This window comes from Protopterus annectens, chromosome 2.part0, assembly GCF_019279795.1.
Source record: "Protopterus annectens isolate FY-2018-M chromosome 2.part0, PAN1.0, whole genome shotgun sequence".
NCBI classification, from domain to species: domain Eukaryota; kingdom Metazoa; phylum Chordata; order Ceratodontiformes; family Protopteridae; genus Protopterus; species Protopterus annectens.
This window is the reverse complement of record NC_056728.1, coordinates 1382820720-1382840100: the sequence shown is the minus strand read 5'-3', so window position 1 is coordinate 1382840100 and position 19381 is coordinate 1382820720. Positions and strand designations below refer to the sequence as shown.

Here is a 19381-nt window from a genome sequence, read left to right as displayed (position 1 = left end):
AGAGGGGCACCATATAGGAGGGAAGGAATGAGGTATGTAGTTGAGAGAACAGACATAGTGGAGGGGTGGCAGGAGTGGCAGTAAAGCATACCAAGTTTCTGGTGAATTTTATTGATATTCATATGTAGGTGGATATCAAACATAAAGTGTTCATCGATCAGGACACCTAAGAGTTTGATATGGGATACTATCTCGAGAGTGTAGTTGCTCTGGCTGGTAATAATAAAAGAGTTCTTGTTGATAATGGTATTTTTAGAGGGAGTGAATATCATAAGTTTAGTTTTTGATGCGTTGAGTGATGTGGTTATCTGACATCCAGCACTCAGTGGCAGAGAAGACTTCTTGGGTTAGTTTTAAGAGAGAGGAGATGGTGGTGGCAGAACAGATGATTGTAGAGTCATCTGCATATTGGATAAGATTAGCATTGGGGATAGACAGATGGAAGTCATTTGTAAGGGACCTAATATGGAGCCCTGGGGTATACCTGCAGGGGTGGTAAGAAAGGAGGAAGTGTTTTTTTTTTTTTTTTTCATTTGACAGCCTGTTGTCTGTTAGAGAGGTAACTAGAGAACCAGTTGGTAGAAGAGCTGGATAGATTAAGATTGTAGAGTTTGGATAGAAAAGGTTATGAGAGATGGTGTCGAAGGCCTTGGATAAGAAAAGAAGGCGGGTAGAGCCTCGATAGCCAGAATCATGAGCTTTATTGATTGTTTCAAGGAAGGAGAGGAGAGAAGTGGTAGTACTGTGGTCAGGTCTGATCCCATGCTGTGTGGGTGTAAGCAGGTGGTTATCTATGAGGTAGGTTAAAGGTTGTAGGTGGATGCATTTTTCTAGTATTTTTAAGGTGGGGGATAAGATGGCAATTGGACGAAAGTTGGAAATGTTGTTGTTGACCCCTTTGTGAAGTGGTATGATAAAGGCCTTTTTCCAGAGTTGGGGAACATAGCTTTCTTGGATTGATTGGTTTATTAGAATGGAGATGGGGAAAGCAATGGCTTCAGCAGCTGTTTTTGGAAAGTAGGAGGGAAGGTCATCAGGGGAGTTAGAGCAAGGTTTCAAGTTCATAAGGAGTTTTTTTATGGTAGATGTAGATATGGGTTTGATAGAGAAGGGAGGGGGAATGGAGCTTGTTGTGTTGGTAGAGGAAGGGATAGGAGAGGGTTAAGGTGAAGGATGTTGTTAGTCTGGCTATTGTCTTGATAAAAAAGGAATTAAATTCAGTGGCTACAGCCAAGTCAGAGGCATTTGGATCAGGGCAAGGATTGTCTTTTTTGCCAGGATTGAGGAGGGTGGCAGTACCATTCCAGAATTTGTGGGGGTTTGTCTTGCAGTTGTTGTGGAGTGTAGAGTAATAGGACTTGCAGCTGGATATGATAAGTTTTTTGACTTTGTTACGAAGTACTTTAAAGTCATTTAGGGAGGAGGGGGGGGTTATATTTCTGGTAGTGTTTCCAGGCTTTGTCTCGCAGATGCATCAAGGTTGTGGTATCTTTAGTTGACCATGGGGCAGAGTTACTTTTTATTCTTTTGGTTTTGGAGGGGGCAAGAGTATTTAATAGGTTTAAGAATGTTGTATTGAAGTGGGTGATAGCATTGTCTAATGGGAGTGTTTTGAGTGGGTTCCAGTTTGTGTTTTTAGAGAGTTAGAGAATATTTCATGGCGAAATTTCTTTGGGGAGCGTGTAGATATGTAAGTATGAGATAGTTGTAAGGAGGAAGGGAGACGATGAGCGAAAGAGGGAAAGTGGTCACTAAGACAGTTAGATAAGGTGCTGCTACCAGTGATGTACTGAGGGTGAGAAACTAGAATCCAGTCAAGGGTGCTACCAGTGGAGTAGTCCTTGGAGGGCCTTGTAATAGAGTTGATTAACTGTGAGAAGTTATAAAGGTTGCGGTTTAGGGAGCTCGTGGGAGATTGGATGGAGGTCCAGTTAATATTAACATCATCGAGAATTAAGGTTTCATTGGTAATGTTAGAGGAGAACCAGGAGAGGAGATCCTCGAGAATAGGGATATTGTCTCCAGGAATTATGTAGAGAGCAGCTATGCATATGTGTTTGTGTTTGTTCAGCTGAAGTAGGGTCAGGGTTAGTTCAGCACTGGCAAATTGGGGAATGGGTTTATTGTAGGGGGTAACTGAAAGGGAGGAAAAGTAGAGGAGTACCACTCCACCACCTTTCTTATGGGTCCTGTCTGTTCTAATGATGTGGTAGTTGGGAGGGATGATTTCAGAGTCTCTGATATGGGGTTTGAGCCAGGTTTCTGAGATAGACAGGATGTCTGGTTGATTATGGAGAAGCCATGCATGGAAGTTAAGGATCTTATTACATAAACTCTGAGCATTTATTATTGTGAAAATAAGGGGTTTTCTGGTTGGGGGGGTTGAGTTAGGGGTATGTTAGGGTTATGTGGTGAATAAGGACCAGGGTTAGGGTGGATGTCCCCAGAGAGAAGGATGGTGATGAGGTGTCACATCTGGGAATAGAGATGTTTGGAGTGCATTGTATCTGGTTTGAGAGATAGGTAATAGGTAAGAGTAGGCTTGCTTGGGTTTGGGGAGGAGTAGTCATAGATGGATATAAGTTTGAAAGGAAAAAGGAGGAAGTTATTGAAGAAGTAGAAGTGGGGGAATATGAGGATTAATGAGTGCTTGTCATTTATGGGGAATGGGTGGGTTGTACGAAAAGGAGGAAGGTGATTAGTATTTGGAGGACTTGTGAGAAGGGTAAGGAAGGATAGGGAGTGGAAGAGAAATATTAGGATTATGGAGCAAAGAGGTTTTGTAGGCTTAATTGGTTTTAGGCTTTACAATATTGTTGAATATGAAGCAAAGTGGGAAGTAGAATGAGATGGCTCTATTGTAGGTAATAGTTGAGGGGAGGTGGGGAAGCTAGGACTGAAATTAAGGGGAGGGGTCAAATTTGATGCAAATGAGGCTGGAGGGATATGATTGGTCTGTATGGATGAGGGAGTGGTTAAGTCTATATAAATGTAGAGGTGGTGGAGGCAGGTGGGATATGGGGGCAGGGTAGGGGAGTGGAGTGAGCCCGAAGTGCGAACATTGCTGGTATAGAGCCGAGAGGCAAGAATGCCAGGAACCATTCAGTCGGTTCCAGTCGTGAGATACAGCTTAGCAGGTAACTTAGACTGTGTGGTGGTGCAAGCATCTGTCAAGACCATTCAGAGTCCGACATGCCATTGAATCCCTCTCATTCTGCACAGGTCCTTGCTTTCAGCTCGTTGGTTGGGTCCAAGGTCACTCTGCAGGTCTTGGCTTCTGAAGAGTGCTCTCTTCCTGGTGATGTTTCTGTGCAGCTTTGGCCTACACTAGTTCATCTTTCTTCCAGAGAGATAGGAGTCAGTATGTCGTATGTCCCTACGTCCAAGGCCAAAGCAACTCCTAAGAGAAGTAGGGCTGCAGGGCCTTTGCCTAGACCTACCAGCTCCCTTTCTCAGGGATGCCAACTGAACTTAGACTAACTGAAGACCAAATCTCCATGGTTAGATATAGACAAGCACCCGGGGATGCCTCCCCAGGTAAAAGGAGAAGGGATTCTACTTCTGAAGCTATACCAGAACCTTTTGAATCTGAGGAGGATTCAGACCTAGAGGGGTCTGGTTCTGAAGAAGGACCTTCCCCTCACTTCTTTTGAGAATTCTGATTCAGAGAAGAACCCGGCCTCTGCCTCTTCCACAGAGGATATCACCTTTGGAGAGACTGTCCATGCTACGAGGGAACATTTCCAGTGGGAAGCACAGGAATACCCTCAGTCAAAAAAAAGATAATTAGGGTGTTTCTGGATCTCCAGAGCACAGACTGCTTGCTATTCCACCCATTTTAGAGGTGGTTGAGAATGTCTTCCAGGATTCCTCCTTGAATCTTGATTCTCATCCCACAGCCACGTAAACTGGATAGGTTTTATAGGGTGTAGGATACCCATGAATACCCTTTCAAAAATCCATCTGCTGATCCAGAGGTGGCCACCTCAGGACCCAAAGGGTCTAGAGCCAGTTCTTCTAGAAACCCTCTACCTACAGATAGGGCCCTTGATAGATTTGGGAAAAAGGTATATACATCAGCCACCCATACTGTGAGAGTTCTCAACTGTCAAGTTTCACATGATTAAATATCAGCAAACCATTCTGGATCAACTTAAACAAAAAGTATCTTCACTTGAGGATAAAAACCTTTCTAAAGAGCTTTTGGATATCTGCCACTTCAGTTCTCAGGTAGCAAGGCATTCCTTACACTGTGGCTATGCCACTGGCTCAGTTATCAGAAGGCATGCGTGGCTTAGGGAACAATCCCTTCTTGACCATGTAAAATCTAATCTTCTTGATGCTCCCCTTGACAAGGAATTCCTTTTTGGACCTAAAGCTAAGGCTGTTTTTAAAAAGATGTAGGACAAAGCTAAGTCTATGCAGACTCTGAAAGACATCCTCCAAGTTCAGACTCTTAGATTTAGTAGGAATTTCCCCACTAAACACTGGCCCTTTCCCTCACAACTTGGAGGCAGGCAGAGGAAAACCCAGCGGGAAAGGACTTCAAGGTAGTGGCAACAGCTGCAGAGACCTAAGCAATGGACCTCTGAAACGTCCAGGCAAGGGAATTCTAGGCTGCAGGCTTCTGCCAGAGAGCAACTATGACTCACACTGCCAGCTCCCCTCCCCAGAAGACTAGGAAGGCTGTCCCTTTTCAAACAAAAATGGACTCATATCACTTTAGACAAGTGGGTTTTAGACAAATAGTTGCATACTCACTTTCAAAGAGCCTTTAAAATACTCAGGCTATCCAGATATTCCTCATAATCAAAAAACAGAGGCCCTTTCAAATTTTGTGTTCTCAGGAATCAGTGGAACCAGTTGCAGAACATCAAAAAGGCAAAGGGTTCTACTCCAGGCTATTCCTTATTCCCAGAAAAGAAGGCTTTTCGCATCCTGTCTTAGACCTGTCCAACCTCAGTCAGTTTCTCTTGGTTCCAAAATTCAAAATGTTGACTCTTCAAAAACTCATGTCTGTGATAGTCCCATGGGCTGTTATGGTTTGTCTGGATCTAAAAGATTCCTGCCTGCACATCCCAACTCAAGAATTACAGAAGATTTCCGCACTTCAGAGCAGGTTCCAGTTACTGTCAATGTTCAGCACTGCCCTTTGGCTTGTCTACTGCTCCAAGGGTTTTCACCAAGTGCTTATCCCCTGCAGTTGCCTTCTGCAGGACCAGAGGGGTCCAAATATATCCCTATCTGGACTACTGCCTGATACAGGCCACAAATGTATCAAAACTTCACAAGGATCTGAAGTTTACCCAAGATCTCATATCCTCCCTGGGCTTCATTATAAATCTGCAAAAATCCAACACTGTTCCAACCAACAGGATAGTTTTCCTGGGGGAACTCTTGGACTCTTCACTTCAAAAAGCCTTCCTTCCCCCAGGCAAGGTCTCCTTTTTGACCCACTGATTTCAAAGCATTCAGGAAAAACAATGCATCTCAGCCAGAGGGTTTGCCCGAGTACTGGGATACATGGCATCTTGTATCCTCATGGTTCCCGTGGCCAGGCTGCACATGAGGAAACTCCAGTGGTACTTCAAAAATGTATGGTGCCAGCACTCCCAGTCCCTGACGACTGAAATACAGTGGACCCCTTGTCTCAAAGAGGAGTTTGCATGGTGGGTACAGGCTTGTGCCCAAAATGAGGGCCTTTCATTCAGATTCACTTCCCAGGGCCAAACTCTCATGACAGATGCCTCAGAGACAGCCTGGGAGGCCCACGTTTAACACCTCAAATGCCAAGTGAAGTGTGAGGTTCAGTTCAAGGACAGGCACATAAACTGGAAAGAGTTTATGATGGTGCAAAAAGGCTTGATAACTTTCAAGGAAAAATGGGAACCAGGGGTACTGTTAGTCAAACCAGACAACACCACAGTTATGTGGTACATAAACAGGCAGGGGGGCACCCAATCTTACCTTCTATGGCACCTAGCGATGCAAGTTTGGGAAATTGCTCACTTTCTGGGGTTGCACCTTCTGGCATAATACCTTTCTGGGGCTAAAAATACTCTAGTAGATCACCTCAGCAGAAATTTGATGGACCCCATGAATGGCATATGCATTGGAAAATATTTATCAGCATTGCCCATTGATGGGGAGTCCCAGAGATAGACCTCTTCATCACCAAGGAAAATGCTCAACTGGAAAGTTTCTGTTCATAGGATCATAAGAGGTTACTAGGCTAATGGCCCTAGGGCCCTTACAAGCCTAGCCAAGAGTTTATCCTCAAAAAGAAACCTCAGTCAGCCCCTGTCACCCCTGCCAATAAAGGACACAGATGGAACCCCTGGGACAAATTTGTGGTTTCTCATCCACTCATCAAGGTTGCGCTTGAGGAGGGTCAGCAAGGTGCTCTGTTTGAGCAAACAGAAGTCAGCCTTAAGAACAGATGCTTTCTCCTTCCCTTGGACTCATCTCTTCACATATTCTTTCCCTCCCTTACCTCTACTACCTCGAGTGCTTTTAAAGATAAAGGAGGAGGGGCCAAAGAGCAATACTGGTAGCCCCAGACTGGCCCAGGCAGCATTGGTATCCTCTGCTTCTCGAATTAACCAAACAGTTCATGACTGCTGCCTCAGAGAGTCAACCTTCTCACTCAGGACAAGGGAATGATTGTACATCCCAGCCTACAGACGCTCAGTCTTTCAGCTTGGATAACTCCACAGCATACAGGAACAAGCTTAACCTAAGAACACAGGTTCAGGACATTCTCAAGGAATCCAGAAGGCCTAGCACTAGGAAATCATACTCAGCTAAGTGGAAAACATTTTCCATCTGGTGCCAGTAACAGCACCACAATACTGATTCAACTCAGATTGCTACCATTCTAGATTACCAGGCTAGTATGGTTGATAAAGGCCTTTCCTACTCCTCCATTAAAATTCATGCCTGTGCCATTTCAACCCATATTCCTGCCCTTCCTCTTGTCTTTTCCCATCCCCTGTTAGGACAATTTTGTAGGGGAGTTATTCACATCAGACTGCCCAGAAGGCAACCTACCCTTCCATGGAACCTTAATTTTGTTCTGGAAAAATAAACATTGCCTCATTTCAAACCTGCAGCATCTACCCAACTGAAGTATCTAACTTGGAAAACTGTCCTGTTGCTGGCTATTACCTCAACCAGGAGGGTCTCTGAACTGCAAGCTGTCATGGAGGTGCAACACCCAGACAGGACTAACCCTTCTTTCATGCCCAAGGTGGTCACTGGCACTTCTCTATATTAACCCATTCATCTGCTTACATTCTTTCCCAGCCCCCAGAACAAATGGGGAAAGAATACTTCATTCTCTGGATGTTCTTAGGCAGCTCCGCTATTATCTTGATAGAATGAAATCTTTGAGAAAATCTGACCCGCTTTTTGTGATATTTGCCACTGGCTCTAAACAGATTATCTCAAAATGGATTTCCCACTGTATCTCTTTCAGTTACAGCCATCTTGGCAAAGAATCCACTGAGGCTGTCAAGTCACACTCCACTAGGGCTAGTATTTCAACCTCTGCTGTCTTCATGAAAGGGGTCCCTACTAAGGACATCCTGGAAGCTGCCACCTGGTCATCTGTGCATAACTTCACCAAACAGTACCATTTGGCAGCCTTTTCTAGATCCAGAGCAAGATTCGCCACTGCCATCATGCAGGCCATCCTCTTCTCATCCCTAATCTCCTTCCTACCTCTTTTCAGCTTTGGGAATCTTCCCACAAGTTAGGACTGCAACAGTGAAACGCAAAGAACATAGTACAGTTGTTGCACTTAACATAAATGTAGATGTTTGAGTATATTCACTGTTGCAGTCTTCTTTCCCTCTCTCCTTCCCCCTTAGCCTACTAGGTAGTTTACTCATAACCTCTTTTGTTGCCAAGGGAACCTGTTTTGACCTCTCTTCCTGTAGGGGTTCTCCTCCTTAGTTCCCTACTGCTTACCTGTTATGGGCAAGAAAAAACTGATTTCATGACATAGGCTGGCTCCCAATTTAACCAAGCATACTGACATTGGTTAGGGTGCCTTCCAGCCTTAGGAGGCAGAAAGAATTTTCTTTGCTAGGTTGGCCAAGGGCTTTCAGAGCAGGAAGTCCCACAAGTCAGGACTGCAACAGTGAATAAGCTTGAACTTATACATTTATGGTAGGTGTACACAACTTTACTGTCTGGAAGTTGGGCCAATGTATCAGGCTTCTGCAGGCAGAAATCCCAGGAGTGATAACTAAATATACTTGAACATCTAGAATTATGTTAAATTCGTAACACAACTGTACTTTCTGTAAAAGTAATTAGTCCTGGAGGCAGGGATGCTAATATCTAGTGAACTAATCAGTTGTACTGCTTGTATTCAAGTAGCTACGTTTATCACCAGTCTGCTGTCAGTTTCAATTATTTCTGCCATTAACTACAGAAAGTCAATAATCAGCACCTGCACTGAAGTGCTCTAAAATATTTTACAAAAACTTTTAAAAAATCTGCTCCTTTCCTGTGTTATAGGACTAGTTAAACTCCCTTTCTGTTCTGCCAGTTCTAGAGCACAAGCATTTTAGTGCTCTTCGAGATATCCATCTGTGCCTGGACTGGCATGCTGGGTATATTAGCAGTTACAGATTATTCCTGCCTCTTGTGAGATTTCTTTCCACTCATTCATTTGATTATTCCTTTTTTGTCTTTACCATACCCTGTGGCAAAATCATTGTGCCTGGGAATACTGTAGATCATTGCATTGTCTTCATGTTCCTCTCTTCAGAATTGAGTGCCACCTGCCTACCACATCAGAGCAGCTGCTTAGGAGAAACATTTTCATCATTTTTCCCTGGGAGGAAAGAGCAGATCTCACCTTCTTCATGAACCTGAACTGAACTGTGCCTGCTTCTGAGTGTTAATCAGGAAAGTACTGAACCCCATAGTGCTTTGGACCTAAGACAAGCTACATGTTTCACAGTAATCCCAGAAATAATTTGAAAAAGCTAATCCTGTCTGAGCCTTGGAGGAGAGGGAAGGATCCCTGACTGCAACCTAGGTAATCATATGGGGGGGGGGGGGGGGGATTAGCAGACCTAATCGTGGGGATATGGGCTGACCATTATTTTTGTCAGATCTGTCATTCCAAGGAGAGGTGAGGGAGAGCATTATTTTTTAGGGCTACACGTTCTCAGTTGACACCAGGATCTGTAATCCAGTAGCACGAATGACATTTACACTTTAGTTACTAAGTGGGGCAATAGGAAAGGCATGTAAAAAAATGTGGATCAGTCAGAATTGCACTATGTCAGATTGTCTTGCTCTGCATTGCACCTCCACCAGACACTTGCATACGAATGTTTAGTGCATGATGGATACACCAGACAAGTATTGGGGATGTCAAAGTTCAAGACTGGGGGGTACTCTGTGAAAATGGCTGCTAGACAAATGCAAGGAGAACAAAACCATTTTAAAAAAGGAAGAATATACATGGACAGAGATTATTTTAATTGACAAAAAAGGTCTTTCTTCCAGTTTTTATATTAGTCTAATTTTATATAACTGGCATCTTGATGTATTTGATCATTGCAGTACTTGATTAGGAAAGGATATGATTAAAGTAATTTAGTGGTTTGATGGGCAAAGTTCGGAATTAGGTGTAGGTGAAAATTTAGTCCTTTACATTTCAGTGTTACACAAAGTGTTAAAAGTCATTTTCTTTTTTCGTTCAGTAGCTTATGTGAATATTCACTCTGCTGCCACTGACTCCAGAAGCAGAAGAAGCTGTAGATCTCTAAAAATGTATTTTGATTTTTTTTGCTAGTTTTCTCTTGGTGCTTGCTCCCTGGAGAGAGATTGACGTCATCAGTGTAAAAATTTGACTCTCCAGCAGACAGATATCACAAGCTTTTTTTGGCACCAAGTCTGTGAATCTGTGAGCTCGAGTCTGAGCTCAGTATGTCTGAAACCTTTTCTTTGTGTACTGACACTGAATTAAGTCTGCAGTGTTTTTGTGTGTGTGTGTGTGCATGTGTGCATGTGTGTATGTGTGTGTGTGTGTGTGTGTGTGTGTGTGTGTGTGTGTGTGTGTGTGTGTGTGTATATATATATATATATATATATATATATATATATGTTATATTCACACAGAGTAGAATATAGTATTTTAATTTTTTTTGGGGGGGGGGTGAACAGTGTGCCCAAATGCATTTTGCTTATTTGTGTATAATTTTGACAGAATATTCTGTTCCTTTTTTTTTTGTCTGGGTACCTCATTTGTGTTCTACATTGGCAGATCTCTACTCCTGCGTTTTTCTTTTTTTAGTTGGTATTTATCATGCCATGATAGTGAAGGAAAAGTACTGTGACACCTGAATACTTGATACCTAGTTTAATATTGTTTAAACAACCTGTTTCAGTTTTGTACTATTGTATTAGTCAGAAGTTATCCTAATTCATGCGTGACATTTTTTTATTTCATTCTTTTGGCCTTGTTTGTTTTTTCCATCCTTGTATTTGCATGCCCAATGACAGCTTTCAGAAGGAATTATAACACTGGGGGATCATGTTCTGCTCACTCGTCATCCTTCTCTTACTCCTATTCCTCCTCTACTTCATCTTGCTGGTCATCATCCTCGCTGTGTCCCAGTGGCCGCTCTTGCTGCCAGTGTCTGCTGAAGATTCTGGTCCTGCTTTATTTCCTCATCTTTGTTTGTTCATATGTTGTGTTTCTTTCCATCAATTCAGCCACCAGATGCATGGAAAACGCAAACTCAAAGAGTCAGTCGCATGAATCCGAACCCTCACAGTCCACATCCTTCTCTGTTCAGTGTAAGTTGAGTAGAAAAGAGAGAGCACCACAGTGTAGAGATTTTGCTTTAGGTAATGAGTAACAATGAGACACTGTGTGTGATAGATGAAGGGTAAACATTTAAAGACCCCCTTCAGCTGTGAAACATGTTTGTTCAAGTTTTGTAGCAATTGTGAGGAAGAAAAGAGTGCAAAATGGGATTACTGGGAAGAACTGCAGCCATAAGCTTGATAAAATCTTAGGAATATTGTATCAAGTAAATTGTTTTTTCACTTTTCTGTTTTCAATGTTTAGAGATATATGCTAAAATATACCTCTGTGTGCAGTTGCAAAGGTTATCATTTAGTAAAAGACCATTTCCTCAACATGTTTTTCTTAGGAATAGTAGAAAATTCTTGACCTATTCTGGTGCAGTTAGGAAAATATAATGAAGAAATGTGTAAGTCTGTGCAGCAAACCCCTTACTTAAGATGCTGTGACCAACAATAATTTGTTTCTAGACATGCAAGCTTGAAGGCAAAAGGTAATAGCCGTTAACTCCAGATGGTTTCACCTGTTTTTTTCCTTGGTCAAACAGCACACTGATTATTTGTTTAGAGAACTTTGTAAAGCTTTGTCTGCTGAGCTGTATAGGAACTTTTGTACCATAGACAAATGAAGTATATACTCTTTAGTACTGAAACCTGGTTAGAAAAACTGCTACAAAAAGTGGCTACTAGTCAGTTTCACTTTACGTTGTCAGTGACTTTTGGGAGATATCATGTCATATAAAAATGAAGACACGTTCACTTTTAAACTGTAGGTTAACAGTGCATGAATTTCTTTTAAACAGCTTAATTTTGCTGTTTTTATCAGTGTGTGATAACTGCTTTGAGGTCTGTCACTTTGCCTAAATATAGTTTATAGTTTTTACCACTTGTATATCTATACATGTATATACAAGCATGTATATAATATGTATATGCATGGATCCCTATCAGATTATCGAAGTTTCAAAACTTTGAAAGTCATGTGGTCATGACCATATGATCGAAGTTTTAAAACTTCATACATTTTGAATGCAGATCGAGGTATAGCGTGGAATGGGAAATTTACCATTTTACCCAATATAGTGCAAACTCAGAGTTGGCATGTGTAATTAGCAGGGGTTGTCGGGGGTGCAGGGGGCTTTCCTTCCTGCAGAAACGTTAAAAGTAGAATTTTTTTGTTTTTTTATTTTTTTAATGTTAGAAGTTCATATGCTCTGGGCCACATGAATTTCTAAGTTTCAGAACTTCGATAATCTAAAGTAGAGCTATATGTATATATACATGCATGTGTGTGTTAGTGTATATAATTTGCACTTGTATACATGCATATATATACATTGTTACAGATAGGCAGACATGCATGTCTGCATACATGTGTGTGTGTGTGTGTGTGTGTGTGTGTGTGTGTGTATGTATATATATATATATATATATATATATATATAGACACACACACACACACACACATATATATATATATATATATATATATATATATATATATATATATAGACACACACACACACACACACACACACACACACATATATATATATATATATATATATATATATAGACACACCCATGCTCGCCCGCGCACACACACATGCAGATATATATATATATATATATATATATATATATAGAGAGAGAGAGAGAGAGAGAGACACGCGCACACATATATGTATGTGTGTGTGTGTGAGCACTGTTCCACCAAGACCTACTTGAGGCTCACCCCACGTATACAGCATGAATAGACAATCCTACATGGGAATGTGGTATATAAAATAACTTGTACTATAACTTTAGGAAACTAGTTTTTTAGTAAGTGACACAGCTGTGAATCATGAATGAAGTTTCTTAATTTTGCAGTAAAAGATGCTTGTTTCACACAAACCGTACACCCACATGTTCCGTTTTACTTTTTTAGTTTGGAATAGTGTTTCACATTCATTAATTTTAGTGAGCTATGGAAGTGTAGCTCTCCACTGAATAGGGCTTTATGTAGCACACTTGGGTTTTTATAAATGGGGTGCTACTTTCTATTGCATTTCTGAGACAAGTTTTTAATTTTTCTTTCTAACAGTGATGTGTTTTTTGGATTATTTTAATTGTGCAGGATTGTGTTCATATTGGTTACATTTATAATGTAGTTATATTTTAGTTTAATTACATTTAACACAGATTTTAAGATTGGAGTCCAGTGTGCCAGTAATGTGTTAGGGTTAGTCATAATTCACATTTGTTTTATTCTTTAATTTCCTTTTTTTCATTCTAAAAATGTAAAATTTAATTTCTAGAATTTTAATTTAGGTAGGCATTGTTTCTTTTTTTTTGGGGGGGGGGGTGCAATCATGTGTGTTTTGCATGTGTGCAGCATGTAGAGTTTCCTTTTATTTTTAGAGTGAATGGGGCTGACTTCCATAATTGGTAATGTGAACTGAGTGTAGATGCGATGCTGTGGTTAAAGTGGTAAATAGAAATATCTATACTTCAAGTCACCTAGACATTTTTAGAAAAAACAGCAACAAGTAAATAAATGCGAATCTACTTGTTTAAAATACATAGTTGAAAAACATAGTTAAAAAGTTATGAATTTATATTAAAAATAAATACTTGTTTAAAATGCATAGTTACGAATACATACTTAAAATGTTTTACTTCTACTAGGTCTATAATAAAACATACCTTAATACAGAAATCAATCAAGACATTAATACATAAATCACCTCTACCAAAACTGTTACAACTATTTGCTTGAAGCATGCAGTATTTAAATAAATTTAAATATCTAAATATCTAACAAATCTTGTCTAACAAACCTGTCTGAAGTACATTTCCTGAAGTTTATAAAACAAACAGCGCAAGTCCTAAATTACGTGATAATGTGCATTCAGGAATGATGCATAATAAATGATAAATGAATAAGCAGGGCTAAGGAAAGGCAGGGGGGGGGAGAAAGGGCGGGGAAAGGGGAAAAAGAAAGGGAGGGAAATGAATTCTACAAAATTTTCTATGTACCCTCTAGAATGCATGTTTAAATTTGTGACTTCATGAATAAATTATCTTGAAAGGCTCTTCAATTTCAGTATACAAGCTATTGAATAAATTTCATTCATATGAATGTATTTATTTTAAATATAAATTCATAACTTTTTAACTATGTTTTTCAGCTATGTATTTTAAACAAGTATTTATTTTAAACATAAGGTTGTGCATCAGGGATGGTAACTCGGCACGTAAAATTCAACTAACAATCATTAGCGGACCGGAGTTCCGCTGTGGCGACCCCTAACAGGGAAAAGCCGAAAGACACAACAACAACAACAACAACATAACACTTGACACAGACTTATAAAATTGATTTAATTATCGTACAATGCAAGTACATGTTTTTTTCAGCAAGAGCCTACATATTTTTAATGTATGCAACACACACAGCACATTTAGGAGCTTCATTTATTGAAATCTAAGTAACAGTGAAGCACTAACTGAATTGATGTATCATTTATCAATTACTAATCAAGCAGCGTAGTTTACTTGTGTAATTAACTGAAGGGAAGTTGAGAGTGGAACAGGTTTTATACCACAGTGTGAAGTAACTGTATGTGGTCTGAAGAAGTCTCGCTATAAGCAAGACGAAAAGCGCTTAACAGTAATAAAGTGTAGTAGGTTTTTACAGCTGGATTGTGCCTTTTATTTTACAACATTGGAACATTTTGTAGCCGGAATACTTGGTTTTCCTTTGGATTGCTTCTGGAATGTGCCTGGTTTGTGAAAGGAATACTTGGTTTTCCTTTGGATTACTACTGGACTGTGCCCGGTTTGTGAAGGGGTCTGTCCGTTTTGGAGATTCGCACCTAGACATTTTTATCACATACTTTTATCAGAGTCCATTGCTGAGATAAATGCATGTGTTTATTTATATTATATTATATATTTAAGCAATAACCGATGATGTGGTGTGGTATATTGAATATTTACCCATGGTTGGTGTGGTTTAATCATGAGGGCGAAGCCCAAGTGATTAAACAAAGGCAACCGTGGGTAAATCTTCAGTATACCACAACCACGGAGCTGGTTATTGCTATTATACAATGACATTATTTAAGAAAAAAAAACATACTTTTCTTAAATAATGTCTTTGTATAACCGCAGATTGCTGATGTTCTTCGTGATTCACTGTTGCAGTCATTACACTTGGGTTATCCTGCTGGCAGGCTACCCTTAGTCGGCCTGAATTCCAAAGTCTAGGTCTGGCGTCGGTTGCTGTCGCCTCTTCCCTGATGTCAGTGCGCCAGGGGTATAAAAGATGCAGCCGATGCCATTTTCTTCTGTCTTTCTTGCCGCGCGGTGCCCGAAGCATAAGCAGTTCGCAAGTGCCAGTCGGTCGACTCCTGATATTTTCGTGTTCAAATTTCAGATCCGAAGTCTTCATTAAAAGCTAAGTACCCCATTGGGGAAACTTTTTTCTTGCTCCAGACTGATGTCAGAAAAAGTTAATAATTGTATTTTTTGAGGGAAGCAAATACCTCATAAGGACTTTCATTCTTACTGTATTCCTTGCCTAGGCCCTGACCACGACTTTGCTAGTTGTCAGTTTTGTGCTAGATTTAACCAACGCACTATTAAGCATCGGTACAATTTTGCATTACACTATTTTGGAAGAAGATTTAATTATACGATGTCATCGGATAGCCATCCGACTACCGGAATTCACAAGAAACGCAAAGAAAAAGAAAAGGACAGGCATCCGAGGTCCAAAACCGATGACGAGGCTTCTTCTAAACCAGTCACCGGTTTGCCGGTTCTCAGGAGGTGCCTTCGCAGCCCCTGACGCCCGCTACTTTAGACCCGCACGCCGCTACCGACTCCCACATGGAGTCAACTAGGCCGCTGGAAGCTCAAGGTATTGGACCTTCGGAGACTATTCCCTCAGATGGGTCCGGAGCCGCTGAGCAGGCATCGGCTTCTGAGGGTGTTTTCAGACCTACTCAGTTATACATTAAAACGACTTCAGCTTCAAAGACAAAGACTAAAGCACAAGTACAACAGCCTCATGGACAGGCCTCCATGTCCAAAAAACAGATGCTCAAAATGGCCGAAGACTTAATTACTTTGATCAGAGGTTCCCATCCCCCTCCTGATAAAAGGCCTAGGCAAGAGACAGAATATGAATCTTCAGATCAGGTTTCCATTTCATCTGATTCCTCTTCTGATCAGGAATACTCTCTTCCTCCCTATGAGGATTCTGATGCTGAAGAATCTATCCCTTCAGCCTCTCCTTCTGAGGATTACTCTTTTGGGGAAACCTTGCATACCATGAGGGAGCATTTCCACTGGGAGAGCCATGATTTTTCAGAATCTAAGAAAAGGCTCAGAGACTTCCTTTTACTACCACAACACAGGCCCCTAGCTATTCCACCTGTGTTAGACATTGTAGATGATGTATTTTCAGAGTCCAGTCTGACCTCTGACTCCTTACCTCCAACTCCTGTTAAGCCGGACAGATACTACAGGGTTCCTGACTCTCATGAATTCCTTTTCAAAAACCCTGCTGCTGACCCAGAAACTATTTCTCAGGGTCCCAAAGGGGTCAAGGCTTCCACTTCAAAAACCCTACCCCCTCTGACAGGGATTCTAGGGCATTGGACAGATGGGGAAAAAAGATTTACACTTCTGCTACCTTGGCTATAAGGGCTTTAAATTGCCAGTTTCATATGCTCAAATATCAGCAATACATCATGTCACTGCTTAAACAGAAAATGTTGATAAATTCTGAAGGTGCAGAAAACAAAGAAATGCATGATTTATTGCATGCAGCTGAACAAGTTGGAAAGCATACTTTGCAATGTGGTTTTGATTCTTTGGAGGCCTCCTGCAGGGCCGCTGTTATGGGTTCTGTCATCAGGAGGCATGCTTGGTTAAAGGAACAAAATCTGCCTGATCATGTCAAAGCAGAATGATTAGATGCTCCATTACAGCATGATACATTGTTTGATGTTAAAGCAGAAGAGGTGTTAAAGAAAATGGAGGACAAAGCTAAATCTATGCAAACGGTTAAAGATTTCTTACAGGTACAGCCTCCAAGATTTAGCAGGCACTGGCCTACAAAGAATTGGTCCTTTCCAGTGTCAGACCACAAAGGGGCAGATACAGATGCCCAAGAGGCAGATCCCAGCCCCAAGGTTCGTACAGGTCTAAACAATGGGGTGCTTCTACCTCCAAAAGTGGAGAAGACAAATCACAGCCATACAGGAAACAGTCCCAATGACTTCCCCCCTGCCTCCACCAAACACTTATCTTCTGACAGCACCTTTAGGGGGAAAACTAGCACTTTTTTCTCAAAACTGGCACATAATAACCCAGGACAAATGGGTCTTAAACATAGTGTAACAAGGTTACAAGTTTCACTTCCATACGCTGCCAAGGACAAACGGTTGGCCAGACCTGCCAAAAAATCTATGGGCAGAGGCACAAAAACAAGTCTCATCCCTCATGGACATGAGGGCCATTCAACTAGTACCAGAACATGAGCAGGGACAAGGATTATATTCAAGACTGTTCTTGGTACCAAGAAAGGACAAGACCTGGAGACCAATACTGGACCTATCTATTCTAAACACATATCTGGATATACCAAAATTCAAAATGTTGACTCTACATGCTGGGCAAGAAGGCTTGGCTTGTGACTTTAGACCCAAAAGAGGCATACCTGCATGTCCCAATCAGACAAACATGCAGAAGATACCTCACATTCAAAGCTGGCTCAATGCACTACCAATTCTCTGCACTGCCCTTTGGCTTATCTACTGCGCCCAGGGTCTTCACAAAGTGCCTGGCACCAGTAATTGCATTCTGCAGACAAAGAGGTATACAAATATATCCTTACTTGGATGACTGCCTCATTCAAGCAGAGAACAAGGACATTCTACTACAGCATCTGGTGTTTGTAAAGAGATTTCTAACAGGCCTAGGGTACACAGTCATCGAAAAGAAATCAAAACTAGTACCCTCTCAAGAGATAATATTCCTGGGTGCAAGCTTAAATACAACTGCCCAGATGGCTTATCTCACGCCAGACAAGCAAAAGCAACTGACTACCTATTTCAACCTGTTCGCAACAAAGGCCCAGTTATCTGCAAGAAAAAGTCTGCAGGCTTTGGGCTTCATGGCATCCTGCATTCTACTAATTCCATATGCGAGACTGCATATGAGGAAACTTCAATGGTACCTAAAAAGTGTTTGGACTCAACATTGCCACAGCCTGGAAACAATAATTACCCTCATTTCCTGCATTCAACAGGAGTTTCGATGGTGGGCGAAGGCCTGTCACCAGAACAAGGGGCAGCCATTCACTTTACCCCCAGCCAGGCAAACATTAATAACGGATGCATCAGATTATGCCTGGGGGGCCCACATGGCAGGAAGATGTATTCAAGGGACATGGTCCGCAAACCAAATGCATCTACATATCAATCAAAAATAGATGCTAGCTGTTCAGAATGCCCTGACAGACTTCAAGGACCTACTTCATCCGGGACAACTACTGATAAAGACAGACAACACCATGGTCATGTGGTATATAGACAAGCAGGGAGGCACTCACTCTTACCCCCTTTGCAGACTAGCCATGACTTTGTGGGACACAGCATTGACTTACCAAGTACATCTGCAAGCACAATTCCTGTCAGGAAAGATAAATACTCTGGCAGGCGAACTAAGCAGAAACCTCATAGATCCCCATGAGTGGAAATTGGATCCACAAGTCTTCAGCATGATAACAAGGAAATGGGGATGTCCGGATATAGATCTATTTGCCTCTCCTCACAACTACCAACTAAAAAGATTCTGCACAAGGACTTATCACAAGCAAGCATGGAAAGTGGATGCACTATGTTTCAGCTGGAAAAGCTTAGCAGTATATGCCTTTCCTCCACTGCCTCTCCTCCCCAAGGTACTCCTAAAGGTCAGACAAGAGAAGCCAAAGATGATACTGATTGCCCCAGACTGGCCACGCCAGTACTGGTATCCAATCCTAAGGAACTTGTCTCAATGCCCGGCTTGGACCTTGCCTCATATACCTCATCTACTATTCCAACTAAACAATCAGATCCTGCACAGCCAACTAAAGACCTTAAATCTGGCAGCATGGTGAATAATGTAGTCATACAAGACACACCTCTCACTAAAGCTGTGATGGATGTTATTTTGGAGGCCAGAAGGCCTAGTACCAGAAAATGTTACGCTGGAAAATGGAAGAGATTCTGTACTTGTAACCAGGCACAAGGAATTGACACAGCTGTACCAAATAGTCCTCAGATTTTGCAATACTTAACTGAGATGCTGGACAAAGGCCTATCCTTTTCATCAATTAAAATTCATGCCTCTGCTATTTCGGCTCATTACAATACAGAGCCACCAATCTTTTCCCATCCCTTGTTAAGGCAGTACCTCAGAGGAGCCAAAAACTTATGGCCTACAAGGAGATCATCAATACCTGCATGGGACCTCAATTATGTCTTGGAAAAACTCACCCTGCCTCCTT

The 19381-nt window shown here is 41.5% G+C and overlaps 1 protein-coding gene across 21 annotated transcripts in view; it reads left to right on the top strand.

Moving 5' to 3' along the window:
• Window positions 1–19381, top strand: part of CAMK2D (calcium/calmodulin dependent protein kinase II delta) — a 1797486-nt gene that overhangs the window by 1619313 nt on the left and 158792 nt on the right. For 8 of the 21 annotated variants that reach the window (XM_044061588.1, XM_044061589.1, XM_044061587.1 and 5 more), the window contains one exon: window positions 10741–10824. The exons of the other annotated variants lie outside the window; for them this stretch is intronic. In XM_044061588.1, coding sequence (XP_043917523.1) covers window positions 10741–10824 — 84 coding nt within the window. The remainder of the gene's footprint in view (window positions 1–10740; window positions 10825–19381) is intronic. 21 annotated transcript variants of the gene reach the window in all.